The sequence below is a fragment of the Macaca mulatta genome, chromosome 2, assembly GCF_049350105.2.
Source record: "Macaca mulatta isolate MMU2019108-1 chromosome 2, T2T-MMU8v2.0, whole genome shotgun sequence".
NCBI classification, from domain to species: domain Eukaryota; kingdom Metazoa; phylum Chordata; class Mammalia; order Primates; family Cercopithecidae; genus Macaca; species Macaca mulatta.
In genome coordinates, this window is record NC_133407.1 from 5,062,452 (window position 1) to 5,077,592 (window position 15,141).

Consider the following 15,141-nt stretch of genomic DNA (forward strand, 5'->3'; position numbering starts at 1 on the left):
CGTACCAACGGGGGGCGTCCAATGGGGACAGCATCCAGGTCCAAATGCCTCAATCCACCAACAGGATAAGAAAACAATGCTTTTGACATGAACAAAATTACACTCTCAGAATCTTGATTCAGCTATGACCAGAGCAAAGAGTACAATTAGTAAGAACATGAATGCCTCAGATGTTTAGAGAAATCTGAATGTATGAAAGTGGGAGTGGCTTTATGATGGTACCAAAAGCCCATGAAATGGCAGAGGCAGCAAATGGCAGGCATGTTCAATTAAGCATTCGTATTAGAGATGTCCTGATACGTGTAAAGATAACTCATACAGATTTTGGCATGAAAATATCTTTTGGTCCTAACAGTCTTGGGAAACCAGACACATCTCAATGCAAGAAAATTAAAGAATGTACATGAGATTCCTGAAATATAAATTTAGTAGAAATTTTCAAGGCTTCTGCTAATAGCTTTTCCTTCAAAATAATTTTATTAGGGGGGGAAAAAAACAGTCAAAAGTAGTAATTTGGGCCAGGCGAGGTGGCTTACGCTTGTAATCCCAGTACTCTGGAAGGCCGAGGTAGAAGGATTGCCTGAGTTCAGAATTTCGAGATCAGTTTGGCAACATATTGAGATCTCATCTCTACTAAAAATTTAAAAAAAGATGAGCTAGGCATGGTGGTGTGTGCCTGTAGTCCCACCTACTCGAGGGGTTGAGGTGGGAGGATCTCTTGAGCCCAGGAGGTCGAGGTTGCAGTGAGCTATGATTGTGTCACTGCACTCACTCCAGCATGGAGGACAGAGTGGGAAACCCTGTCTCAAAAAAAAAAAAAAAAAAAAAAAAAGAGTAATTTGGAAAAATAAAATATTCAATCAAGTTTTTAAAAACTGAGGAAAGAGTAATTCCTATTTTAATACTTGGACTAACTAAAAAAGATTGAGAGAATCTGCACAGGCTAAAATGAGAAAATTAACATTATTAACATGTTGAGAATTGCAAAGCACTTGTTTTTTACACCTAAAACTTAAGGCCTGGAGTTAACATGAAATGAGAACCTACTGAATCTCATTCTCTTCTTGTCCATTGAGGTCTCAGAGGCAGCCACGTATCTCTGCTGATAGATGGTTCCATTCTTGCAATGCAGCAACAGCCTCATGTAATTAGGAAAGACTATCGTAGGCGATTTTTATGAGTTAGGTCATTTTGCACTTTCTAGGTATATCATGTGCCCTACTGTGCTCCTAGTATCATAAATGTTTACTTTCCTAGAAGTATTTCTGAAAGGGAGCATATTTTGAAAGTGCATAGGCTTGCAATCATACTCGTTTTCAAATTTCAGCTAGAATAACCATGTACAAAACCTGAGCTGATTTTCTCATCTATAAAATGGAAATAATACTGTCTGGGATAATGGGTGCAAAACGCAAGGTATACTGGTTTCTCTGCTCTGGATTCAAGTTCTCTTCTGAGTTACAAAATTTTAAAGGAAAACCAAAAATGTTTCATGGGACCAATCCTTGGCAAGATAGGATACTGACCATTCAAAAAGAATTCAGTGGAGTTTCTTCATGGATCCCAAAATGCTGCTGGCCAGTTTTAGAACACTTTGTCATGTCCCGAGTCCTGCTCAGACCTTTATGATAGACCCTTAGTTAGGATGTGTTGATATTTCTGGAATGGCTACAAACTTACGCATCTCTCTGCATCCTTCCTCTCCACACACACCAGGCACCTCCTGCTACCGTGAAGTGCTGCTCACGGAGGCGGGGAGCCGGGCACGTTGTCGTTACTGGGTGTGTACTGTGTCTTGAGGTGATCTCTGATTTTTTTACTATAATTGATTGTAGAAAAAAATTATATACATTAGGCATGCAAGGGGAGTGGCTGTGTTACCACCTGGAGCATTATGGCAAATGTGGGAATTCCTGACTTAAACCCTCTAGACAAATATATTTCTTAAAGGAGAAATAACTAAGCATTGTATTTTGTTAGTGACGCAGGGCTGTTTCTCTGTTAAGATGTATGGAAAGAGAGATTAGTAACAAAAATAGAACACAAACTAAGGGAGCAGAAAAATGGTTAGGTTCATTCCTTTGGTTGAGAGGGAAATAATTTCAGCATTTCCTGGCAGCTGAAGCAAAGACAATGGTAAGGTCTTGAGTTCTCATTGCCACAAGGCCAGCAGCACATCCATGTGTCTGGAGGGGTAACCGCTGGTACTATCTAGTAATCCTTAATGAATTTCAGTGATAATCAATACATGTAATTAGGTGAGACTTCTGCAAAAGAGACTGTGTATTTTCTTCAAACAGATGTGTCATATGGTTTTGCCTGTGAAAGCCAAGGACGTAGTATCAAAGAGGAAGGCAAGTAGCAGCCCAGGCAGTATTGCTTTCAGATGATTTGGCCTAATCTCAGATGAAGTTTACCAAAGCAAAAAAATGGGGTTAACCTATTCCCTACATATTCTCTTACAAATATGAGAGGTCTCAAGAGCTTTTGGAAAGTATTAGGTCACATAAACCATGAGCATATTTTCTGACAAATGGATAAAATTCTAATTTCCATATTGTTGCTCTGTGATTTAGTAACTACAAAAGCAGCAGAATGAATATTCTGTTCTGAACATTAAAGAGTGTAGCTTATATTCTTAATACAGCCATAAGACATATCTCTGTGGGCGGCTGCTGGCAATATCACTGCACTGTGACTAGATCTTCAGGAGTGCCTCTGGCCTAGTTTTTTCAAAAACAGATCTTCGATTTCCCAAATATTTCGATAGGAACAGTTGACACCTGGGTTAATGAATTAAAAGTACTAACAGCAGGAACAAGAATTTTTTTATCACAGAGTAACAATCACGCCTGTAATCCTAGCACTTTGGGAGGCCGAGGCGGGTGGATCACGAGGTCAGGAGATCGAGACCACCCTGGCTAACACGGGGAAACGCTGCCTCTACTAAAAATACAAAAAATTAGCTAGGCATGGTGGTGGGTGCCTGTAGTCCCAGTTACTCCCGAGGCTGAGGCAGGAGAATGGCCTGAACCCAGGAGGCAGAGCTTGCAGTGAGCCGAGATCACACCACTGCACTCCAGCCTGGGCGACAGAGCCAGACTCTGTCTTAAACAAACAAACAAACAAATCAAGAAAACGATTTTCATTTAAAAGCATTTAAAAGTAGTATTTACCTCTTTGTCAGTAACTTGACCACAAATACACGTTAATACTACTTCTACGGAATGTGTACGTAACTCACGATAAGTCTTGGAGAGGAATCACATACATACTCTCAATTTTCAAGCCAAATTCTGTCATTTTAGGATATAAATTTAAACGAATGCCTTATGATACAGGTTTTTCCTACCCTTAGTTTTAGAAGTTGTCTTCTTCCAGCTACAGATCACCCACATTTAAGCCTTCCTGTCCCCTGGTTTTGAACCTTCAACAATTTTTGTAGTACTTGTTTGAACCCTTAAGTTTTCTACACTTATTAACTGGGTCCAGTATGTGCAGGATATGATTGTTTTAGTTATCACGAATCGGGGATGTGGTTATTTTAAGACGTACTTTGTAATTAAATACCTCTGTATTATCTATAGGCACATGGTAGCTATCTCAATTTGATAAATATATTAATTCTTCAATCAGACATGCTAAAGAAACATACATTGCTCATTAAATCTTTGGTAACTAAATTCTTCAAACTTTTTGATACATGAAGATTCTGAACTTGAATTACACAAAGGGTGAAAACCTAGTTTAAAATAAAAGTCTGGGGCCTCCCACTAGGACGAGTCTGTTAGCACTGATACAGAAAACCAATGCTGACATGATTGAAAATGTTCTTGCCCATGCATCTTCTGAAGGAATTAAGGCGGCACACCTATACTCTGCCTAACTTGACATATCCAATGATCAACAAACAGTTAGTAGGTATCATTTATGAGCAAAGTTCTGGAGGAATAACAAAGTGAGTAACAGGAGTTTATAATCAGATGGTAGATGAAATTAAAGTCTCTTCCAGTTTTAAGGCTTAGTTATAACTTTTTAGTCAGCCTCATAGGAACATGTTAGCAGCATTATTGAAAATGACAGCCTTGGCAGCAAAGTGAAATTATAAAACCTTTTTTATATATCTTACCAAGGAAAATAACAAATGTTTTGACCAGTACCACGATGTGAAAAAAGGACCCGTTGACCATGGAGTACAACTGTGAAATGCAAGGCATGTGAAATTTAAGCATTCAGAGAAAAGCCACATTAAGAGCTTGTTAGACCATGAATCTGGTTATACTGTGGGGTCAAATAATGACCCTAGGTACACAGGTTTCTCTTTCCCTCATTAAAACAGAAAAAAATTTAAAAGATGCTCTCCAATAATAGAATTATAATGTGATTTAAATATTTTTTAATTACTCATCTACACAAATGACCTTTGATCAAGCACAGGCAAAATATAAGTTGCAATAATATCTACATGTAATGTGAAGGTTTTAAAAAAATAATACAAAGTTCATTCACAGTGCACAAGTGAAAACAAGGTAAGTTTTAAATATTTAAACAACATATAGCCATGATCATTCAAAAGGTAAGCGTATTTTAAAGCACATTTCCATACTGCTAGAGCTACAACATATACCAGCTTAGAGAACTGAGATAAAAACCATTACTTTGATCCCCTTTATTGGAAAGCAAAAATACCATATTTCTTTCCTCAGATACATACATCTAGAATAAATAAACACAAAATTATTAACTAAAGATTTTATCTTTTAAATCTATACTCTCTTATCCCACATCAAATTCCAACATGGTGAGGCTGGGAAGCACCACTCTGCCATGTTCCCTACTTATTTTTATACCGTTCATTTGCATTTGGAGGCTGAATAATTTGCAGAAAGAAGTCTGCTGGAAAAAAACTGTGGAAAATGGGAATACAATGAGAGGGCAATACAGTAACCTACTAGAAAGGCTGATTGTTCCACATGCAACTACAGCACAGTGGGTCAAACGGGGAAGCTGCAAGGACCACTTATTTCCTACTGTGCGCTGCCTAGGTACGCCGATTTTTAAAACTGAAGTCCTAGCCGAATTAATTTTGGATATCATCTATTTACGGTTGTTCAATTTTCCATACAGAGCTTTGTCCACTCCACTCTTTGCAAATTCTGACATAAAAACAAATGATTCTGTGGCTAGTTCGAATTCAACTTCTGTCTATTTAGTATCTTTTTGCTGAAATTTGAGTCATTTCGAACTTTTGAACTACCGACACAAGACACAGGGTTTACTCTGGAGACTGAATTTTACTTTCTTTCAATAACGTCTGCACTTGATAAATACCTAGCTTTCAAGGAAAAATAAAGCATGCTTAGGATGAGATCAGCTAAAAAGAAGAAAAAAACCCATGAAAGAAGCCAAATTACCGTGCGGCATGGAGAGGACGTCAGGACTCTCACGTGGGACTTTCAGTAATATTAATTGTTATCATCTATTCATATACGTTACAATACTGATCTCCTCAAAGAAACGAAGCTCTCCCTCCACCTCTTTTTAAAACTTACACAAAGGGATGTGATAACAGTAGTGACTAATATTAGCCTTTTCCTTGGGAGAAATCTGTGGAAATACAGCCGAGGGTACTTCTTTCTCTCTATAGTTGACAGAAGTAAATAAATATGGGCCTGTTTTATTCTTTAGAAATAGATGTGTAGTTGTAATTGTTATGCTTTACAACTGCAAAAATATTCATTAACATGCATTAACCTGTAAGCACTGGTTAGAGGGGTGTATCCAGTAAGGTGATCTCCTAATCTGTGTATTCAACATAACAGAGTTCTCCTCCCCTTCTATTCACTCCTGTCCCTAGACCTAAAAGAAAGAAAAAAAGTTCCTGACTATGCATCTACCAGCACATCTGTGCTGCTTCAAACTGGACCTACTTTCCTCATCAAACAGAATAAAACAAACATATACTGAATTCCCGCTTTCGGAAGGGTTTTTCCATATCCTCAACCGTGTGTACCAAGTGTTACATCTTGAGGGATCACAGCGAAGCATGCATGATGGAAAACAATAAGATGGGGAGCAGCAATGGAGCTGTTACCAAAAAGCAATTCCAAGAAAATAAGATTTAGTGAACTGTAAAAGAAAAAACATCACACAATGGACATTTTTATTAACAAAGTGAAGCCTTAGTGAAAAGGCAGCAAATGAGATAGACATTGTAAGTAAAAAAGCATTTCTTTGCTTGAATGTCCTTTAGCCAATTAAAAAATATTTATTTAAAACACATGAAAATGTTGTGAAGATAGTACTGTAATTAAATTGCAATAAATTAAACTAAATTTTTCTTTATTCAGCTAAGAGGGGGATGGTCAACATTACTTTAATTATTGAAATAATTTCTATTTAAAATAGTCTTATGAAAGAAAGCCTTTTTCTGATGTCTAGTTGAAATGTTTGATAATATTCTAAATGAAATTAGTCAATTGATTATCCTTAATCTTCCTCATCCTGTGTCATAATCCAGTGGCTCTGTCAACAGGAAAAAAACCACTATTACCAGAAAGCCTAACGTAAGTATACAACATCTAAAATAAATCAATTTCAAATGGATACAGAGAGTGAGAAAACAGCAACTGAATCAAATAGGTAAAAGCTGGTACTGACTTAGCTTCCAAGGCAAATTTCTTCGCTGGCTATGAAGGGTTGAAATTTCTTTCACTGAATGTACACTGAATTGTTACAATCCAAATTAACCTGTTTTAGGGGTTCTTCTGTTACTTTTCTTTCATGTGGTGAATATAAACTGAATTATCATGGTCAGATAGTTTCTGGGAATAGAATACTATAGACACACACAATGATTTAGCAGGCTATCGTGATTTTATATACAATTGATAACTTTAAAAAAATTGCTATATAAGTTTTATTTCAAAACACCTAGCATTGTATTTCTGGAGAAGAAATTGACACTGAGTAACCTCAGTTAACGCGGTAAACTAGTGCCACCACAGATAAGACAACCAACAGAGAGCAAGTTTCTTATCTTCAAGGACTGAACCTAATGGCCACACCAAGTCTATTATTCCCATTTGTCACTTTAGTACAGCAAAGTACGATGTTAATCCATTACCACTGTTCTTCCATTCGAAAGGCAGCTGACGGTGAAAACGCCCGTACCACACATCAATTGTTTTATCCCATGACTTTATTGTATGTTTAGAAAGGTGGAACAGCAGAAGAAAAAGAGGCTGGACAAAAGATGTTGATGTTTTTGTTCTTCAGATATATGCAGAGCTGATGATGAGTATGAATCTGTAAAAATAAACCCATTTAACAAACTGAGGTCAGGGGAGACAAATGCAAAATTTCTAAACAAAGTTTATGACCGCATGATCATAACAACGTTGACGCCTACCTGCTTACGTTTGCTAGTTTTTCTAAACTTACATAGTCTATCACCTACCATAACAGTATTGGCATAATTTTCTTATCAAACATAAATAAAAATATACTGGAATTCATTTCTTGTAGAAAAAGTTAAAAGCATATACTAAAATTAATTGGAGGAGAATCTGTGTATGGCTGTATAGCATATAAACATCTTCAGCAAATATCAGAGTAACAATTAACTAGGAATCCTATGTGTTAAAACTACACTGGAGAGAGTATTCCTTAGGGTCCTTGGTAACTTTTATAAAACAGTCAGAATGAAGCAAGGTTACCATTCTGCCAGATTTACTCTTTTAAATGCATCTGCAGAGTACAAAACAGATCATCTGTCCAGTTCACAAGATACTTTGTAAAAGTTCAGAGTCTTAAGTCACGAGGGTTGAAAAGGGTCTTAGAGACTAGACAGGTAGCAGCAACAGCAATTCTGGATGTCACACTGATCAGCTGAGTGGAGAGACACCATTATGTAAAACACTGGCTGGCTTTCAGCTTCCTCATTTTGTTAAAAAAACAGAAATACAGCTTATATTTTTAATGGGGCTTCCGGGGCTTTCATCAGTTTTTCCCTGCAAAGCACATACAGATTGGTAAACAAAACTATCATGTAAGCTCTGGTGCTGGAGATCAAGGTACTAAAGATGTTTACTTCTAATAGTAAGTATTCATGGTAACTATCATGACTAGGGTGATACTATAACACTTAATGGTTTTAAAATAAAATATTCATACACAGAAGATGTAGAAAGGATTTATGAACATGGACACTTATAAAACACAAAAATTATGTTTGCCTTGTGTTAAAGATGATTATGTATATTTCCACATATCTGTCTTAACTTTTTTTTGAGACATAGTCTCGCTCTGTCGCCCAGGCTGGAGTGCAGTGGTGCGATTTCTGCTTACTGCAACCACTGCTTCCAGGTTCAAGTGGTTCTCCTAGCTCAGGCTCCGGAGTAGCTGGAATTACAGGCATGTGCCAGCACGCCCCAGCAATTTTTGCATATTTAGTAGAGATGGCGTTTCACCATGTTGGTCAGGCTGGTCTCCAACTCCTGACCTCAAGTGATCCACCCACCTTGGTCTCCCTAAGTGCTGGGAGTGAGCCACCGCACTGGCCTGTCTTAACTTACTAAAGAAACAAATGAAACAATGTAACAAAGCTTTATTTTCAAGTTTTCTACGCTTTGTTTCTCTCCTTCATTGCTGGCGTACTGTTCCCAATGATGTACCATGTGAGTTGTGCTTCCCTTTCCACCTGCTTTCTCAAATACATTTTCCTGACAGTAAAGTAGGTTGTTTGGTTTAAGAGCCGTTTCTGAACTGACCTGAACCGAGTGTAGCTAGGGAGGGAAGCTTGCACATTTCTACTCCTTCCAGCTCTGAGCCTGCTGCAGGCTGTCTGTAGGGTAAGGCTCACAGACAAAAGTGACAAAATATATGAAGTGATAATGACTTAACTACAGCATTTTTCTTTTCTCAACTCCTTTTATAAAAGCAAATGCCAGCCTGGACAGCAGGGAGAAACCCCATCTCTACAAAAAATTACAGAAATTAGCTGGGCATGGTGGCATGAGCCTGTGGCCCCAGTGTCTTGAGAGGCTGATGTGGGAGGATTGCTTGAGCCCAGGAGGTTGAGGCTGCAGTGAACTGCGATTGCACCACTGTACTCCAGCCTGGGTGACAGAGCGAGGGCTCACCTCATGCAAGTGACTTACTGTTTACCATTTTTCAGCAACAATTAATTGATTATGCTACTAAGGAAAAGTCCTTAAATATGCATTTTATTAGGAACATGCCTCTAATGCCAGAAAACAGAATCAGACAAGAAAGTAAATTCATTGAGAGGAGTACTAAATTCTAAGGCTATATAAATTAAGTAGGAAAAACACTTATCTAAATGTTTTTAAACAAAAGAGATAAAGATTAAGAACAATTATTACAATTTTAAGTCAAACAGAAAACTTTGTAAGTTAAATATTTAACATACACATGATTATTGACAGACTATAAGCAATGAGGAATAAAGTAATGTCAACTACAGCTCAATTCTTTACACCTAGAAAATGAGTCACCTGCATATTATACAGTATCTTAGCTCTCTGTTCACCTTTGTTCTATTCAAAATGAGTTCTAGAGGATATTTTTAGTTCAGCCAGAAGGCAATCAAGTTATTCAAAGGAACATTACACAAATGAATTTCGGAAGCTAGTTTCAGAGATTGATGCCACTGAAATTACAGCATAAGTAACAACCAGGATGTAAGTGAAGCAGAAGGATAAACTATTAAGAAAAGTATAATTTTGTATTTAGTCATCACCAATACAGTTATAGAATTTTTACTCACTTAATATAATTTATTTCTCCTGATGAAGAGCTTCAATGAAAGCATCAAGTTTTTCTTGAATTTCTCTAACTTTCTCTGTGGGGATAAAAATAAATTAAAGAAAAACATTTATTTTTCAAAGTAATTATTTACTAAATGGTTGGTATACTTAACTATTTGGGGAAAAAAGGAAAAATGAGTCTCAACATACCACGTTTTATCCAAATAAAGTCCAGATGGATTATAGCAGTAGGTCTCAGACATATTTTGGAAGTGGGAGGAGAGACAGACTGACCCCTTTGAGGATCTAAAAACTGTGAACTCTTAACATGGAAAACAGCATGTATTAAGTACATGTACAATTATGTAGAGAATTTTAAGGAATTCTCAGATTCTCTGGAGCCCAATCAAGAACCCACAGTTAGAAATGTCTGGGTCACAGGAAAATATACAACAATGACACCATTTTAAAAAATTAAAAGAAAGCAGAGGTGGCCTTAGACTGGGAAATGACTTAAGTATAAAGTAATGAGTTACAAAGGAAAAGATCCATCAATATGGCCACATTGAAATGTATACTTTTATTTATATGTCCTAAATTAAAAGACAAGGGAAACTGTGGGAGACGCTTGCAATAAATACGAGAAGTGCAATGATTCTGTAAAAACACATACAAAAAAGTACTTTGCCAGCTATAAATAAGAAAAGTTTATCTCTCTCTGAAATGTAGATTTCCTCCACAAGTCAACTGTTCACAGTACATGCCAAATCCCCTATTAAAAGTGGAAAAGTCATGATCTATACTACTTCATTGCTAACTTAGTCATACACCTCCTATTTTATTTTATATTTTGAGATGGGGGTCCTACTCTGTCGCCCAGGTTGGAGTGCAGTGGCGCTAACAGGGCTTACTGCAGCCTCAACCTCCTGGGCTCAAGTGATTCTCCCGCCTTGGCCTCGCCTGTAGCTAAGACTACAGGCAGGTGTCACCACGCCTGGCTAGGTTTTTATTTGTAATTTTTTTGTAGAGACAGGGTCTCACTTTGTTGCTCAGGCTGGTCCTGAACTCCTGGGCTCAAGTGATCCTCCTGCCTCAGCCTCCCAAAGTCCTGGGATTACAGGTGTGAGCCACTGTGCCTGGCTTCTATTTTAAAATGTAGGTTATAGTAAGCATGATAAATATTTTTGTCCTTTTAATGTAATTTAACATATTAGTGGAAAGTATCAATTAAGGTGGGTTGGCTGGTTCAAAGTGAGTGACCTAGAGGCAAAACTGGCAAGCATTCTACTTTATGCAGGAAAACCATGTAAAATGCATTTAATATTTGACATTTATATCTTTTATATTTAAAAGTAAACAATCTGCAATTGAAGATATAAGTATTCCTTTTTACCAGCGAGGCAGCATTAGTGATGAGTACCCAAGAAAATGAAGAATTGTCTTTTAATGAATTCTTATTAGCACTGCAGGAACTCAGAAAAGCCTACCATGGTTGGATATAAAGAATGTAACATTTTCATATTCTTTTACCAGTAATTTATTCTTTCCATATTATTTTTCCAGTAATTTAAAACTGGTAGGTCTTGCTATGTTGCCCAGGCTAGACTCAGCCTCCTGGGCTCAATGGATCCTGCTGTCTCGGCCTCCTGCGTAGCTGAGACTACAGGTGAGTGCCACTACGCCTGGCTGCAGCACTGCTCATTCTAGGTATTCGATTCAGGCTGATATAAAACCTGTGGGGGGAGGGGAAGGGAAAGTCCAATGGTTTTACTCAAACTATGTATTGAGAAGATATGATAATAGCTATTATGAAGGCAGCATTAACTCCTTATATATAAAATTAAACTAGAAAAACTTAAAAAAATTCCTAACCCATCTCTTAGAAGTTGAGTCTCAATTTTCTGGTGGGCTCACCTCCATTTGTTAAACAGCAGACAAACCAGTAAACTTTCTTGCTTTCCCAAAATAAGGCCACATTCTTAGTTTTAAAATTAATTCATTTAGTTGCTTAGAAACAGCTTAACCTATTTTTTTTTTTTTCAGTGAATGTAAGAAAGTTTCATATCAGTTCATCAGTTGAAGGATTTTTAAAAAGTGGGGGGGTTAGGAGAAAGACATTTTCTAAATTGTTACCTAGAATTCTGGAAATGAATGTGGTCTTTTTAAAAAAAAATCATCTAACTTAAATCACACAACACATGGGAATCTCAAACAGGTGCTTCTCTCCACATTTCACTGAGAAATATTTCTACTTGGGAATGCTGTACTGTATGAAGAGAAGTCCAACTCCATTTGATACATGATTTGAGAACAACAGGGCAGTGCACGGCCAGGTCTACCCATCCTTTTGCCCCACTGGTGACCCCCATCCTAAGCTGGATGGACTACTGCAGGGAGGTGGCACAGCAGCCTTACCCTCTACAAGAGACTATTCAGAGCAAGATCCAATTGGATCGAAAGATATCCAGAGCCACTCTGATGCGAGTGTCTCACTCTGTAAGGTCTAAATGAAAATCAGATTTTTCTAAAATTAACAGGTAAGCAGTTTTTTTTCCTAAATGAAAGCAAAAAGACTATTTAATGTACTTTAATATGAAAACCACAAAATGAAAAAATGCCAAATTTCCCTTAAATATTTACGATTAGAATATCAGGACACAGTACTACCATGCCTTGAAACCTCAGGAATGACAAAGGACACTTAACTAAGTTACCAGGCAGTACCGGGGGCAGGAGGTGTGAACGGGGGGCGGGGGGAGGGGGGGAGAGACTGGAGGTGAGTGTTAAAAGAGCAATTATGATCAATGTATCCTTTAAACATTAACTGAAAAACATTTTTTTCTTTGTTCTTTCACTTTCACAATGCACTTGGATATGAGGACACACATGATATCCTACTTTTGAGAAGCATTCCCGGCTTACTCTCTCATTCTAAGGCTATGATGTATCTACTATGTATTTCCAAATTTTGCATTTCATTTGGTTCTCATACAACCTTGCAGGTATCATTACTAAATATGAGGACATTAAAGCCTGGAGAGTTAGCCTTGTCTACACTTCTCTGATTAAGAAACACACACTACATCTGCTACCATGTTCGTTTGACACAGAGTCTTGCACTGTCACCCAGGAGTGATGCAAACACAGCTCACTACAGCCTTGACCTCCTAGGCTCAAGTGATTCTCCTGTCTCAGTCTCCCAAGTAGTTGAGACCACAGGCATGTAGCACCACACCTGGCTAATTTTCTAATTTTTTTTTGTCAAGATGGGGGTCTCACTATGTTGCCCAGGCTGGTCTCGAAGTCTGGGCCTCAAGCAATCCTCCCCACTCGGCTTCACAAACTGCTGGAATTACAGGGTGTGAGCTACTATACCCAGTCTATTACCATATGTTAACTCATAATAACAAAGCAAAGCTCATAGCGACAAAGCAAATGCTGTTATTTTAAGTCTATTTGGTCTTTAAGTATTACCTTTGACTTAAAATAAGACATATTTCAGGGAGAATCACTTGAACCCCGGAGGCGTAGGTTGCAGTGAGCCGAGATCGCACCACTGCACTCCAGCCTGGTGACACAGCGAGACTCCGTCTCAAAAAAAACAACAACAACAGGCATTTCAATAAAAATCAGGGAACAAAATAGTTCCTGACACCTCCTAAGTAGTCTATGCCTAAGGATGACCAAACAGTACATAATATGCTATCATATTCTGACGAAAATTGTGCCCTCTTGAGGAGACTAAATCCATACACATTTGGAGAAGCCCTTGGAGAACAATACAAGATGGGATCACAACTGCTCAGCGCCTTCCATGTCCAGAACAAGGCCCGATCACTGCATATGCTCAATCAATGATAAATGAAGTTGCCCAAAATCGGGCACAGAACATAAGGGCTGTAGTTTTCAAAGGGAAAAACGAACGTAGCTGGCTTCATGAATATACACTAGTGATCGAGCGGGAGGAAGATCAGAAGAGCTACAGCAAGCCTGGGAATGGGAGGCAAGACACACGTAGATAATGAAGGTCAAGGAAAGCTGGTGGCTCCCACCTGAACCAGACAAGCAACATAGAACAGGATACCCAGGTCCAACGACACAAGTGGGAAAAAAATCCCTTCACCTGAATGGTTGCATCTTATTATCAAGGCTGAAAGATGCTGACTATGTATACATACTCACTTGAAGCTTTAGAAACTACATTCTGATTTCTTGCTTTCCAAGAAAGCTCTATTACAAATAATAAGCAGAATTATTTCTCATAAATTCATTCATTTTAAATTTTGACATAAGTTTCCAAGAATGTCTGTACACTAACTGTGCCATCTGGCTGCACAGAAAGCCAAGTTATCCATAAACAATGAAGTTGAATGTTGCCAACAAAAACTTCCTACTTTCCGATCCTTCAAATTAATGCTTCAATATCACAGTGCGTTCAAATTTCAAAAATATTATTGTAACTATTTCACCATTAGAAATTGCTTTCTCTCAGAAATAGGTGTATGGATCAGCATGAGTAATTATAAAGCAAACTCATATTTCCATTAAATATTTGAATTAAATATTCACAAATAAAGAATAAAATTTGTGATTTACTTGGTAAATTAAACCAACTCAGGAAGGAATTAACAAACTGCTATTTCTGTTATACCGAAATAGCTATTTCTACGTGTAGTGAATACTGAGTCTACTTTGCATTTATCCAATGTTTACTTAAAAGATGAGCTATTTCAAACATCAATTCACTGTGCTTCTTGATTGAGTCATGAATATTCCCATAATCCCCAACTCATAAACCATCTCAGTGAATGAAGTTCCTTCTCTTTTTTCTTCTCTTCAGATGACTTGACGCCCATTCATGTTTTGGGTCTCTTTATCTCAACATGAAATGATACTGCTACTCTCATTTTCTTTTTGGGTCTTCTGATACTTGCTCTAAAGTCTCAAATATAGACTAATCTGTAATTAGGTTTTGAATACACTGTGAATACCAAAAGGCCAAACCCGGGAGAAGGTTCACTTCAGTGGTTAATAACAGTTTAGAACAGGAACAAAGAACCACACACAAAACACTAACACATGCCCTGAAATAAACCTTTTAAAACTTTTGATGTTTTTAAAGAAAGCAAGCTGCCAACTTACTAATGCAGTGTACTTTAAGCAAACCACACACCCAAAGATCCAAATGTACCTTAATAGAACTGTTTTATAACATGCTGCATAAGCACTTTGTGTTAAGCTTTAAGACACCCTCTAAGTGAGATTCTACTGTAAAAAGCTATTCACTATAGTACTGAAAAGTAAAGGAACACTTTTTATTATGTAATATATATTGTTCATGAAAAGGTTTGCTTTTTATTCAACAACTACA

At 37.6% G+C, this 15,141-nt stretch overlaps 1 protein-coding gene across 8 annotated transcripts in view; it reads right to left on the reverse strand.

Annotated features, from left to right (window-relative positions):
* Nucleotides 1-7,183: 7,183 nt before the first annotated feature.
* Nucleotides 7,184-15,141, reverse strand: part of OPA1 (OPA1 mitochondrial dynamin like GTPase) — a 96,469-nt gene continuing 88,511 nt past the window's right edge. For all 8 annotated transcript variants that reach the window (XM_015132525.3, XM_001087037.5, XM_015132524.3 and 5 more), the window contains 2 exons: nt 9,791-9,865; nt 7,184-7,308 (listed from right to left, as the gene is read on the reverse strand). In XM_015132525.3, the coding sequence (XP_014988011.1) occupies nt 9,801-9,865 (65 nt within the window). In that variant the 3' untranslated portion in view covers nt 7,184-7,308; nt 9,791-9,800. The remainder of the gene's footprint in view (nt 7,309-9,790; nt 9,866-15,141) is intronic.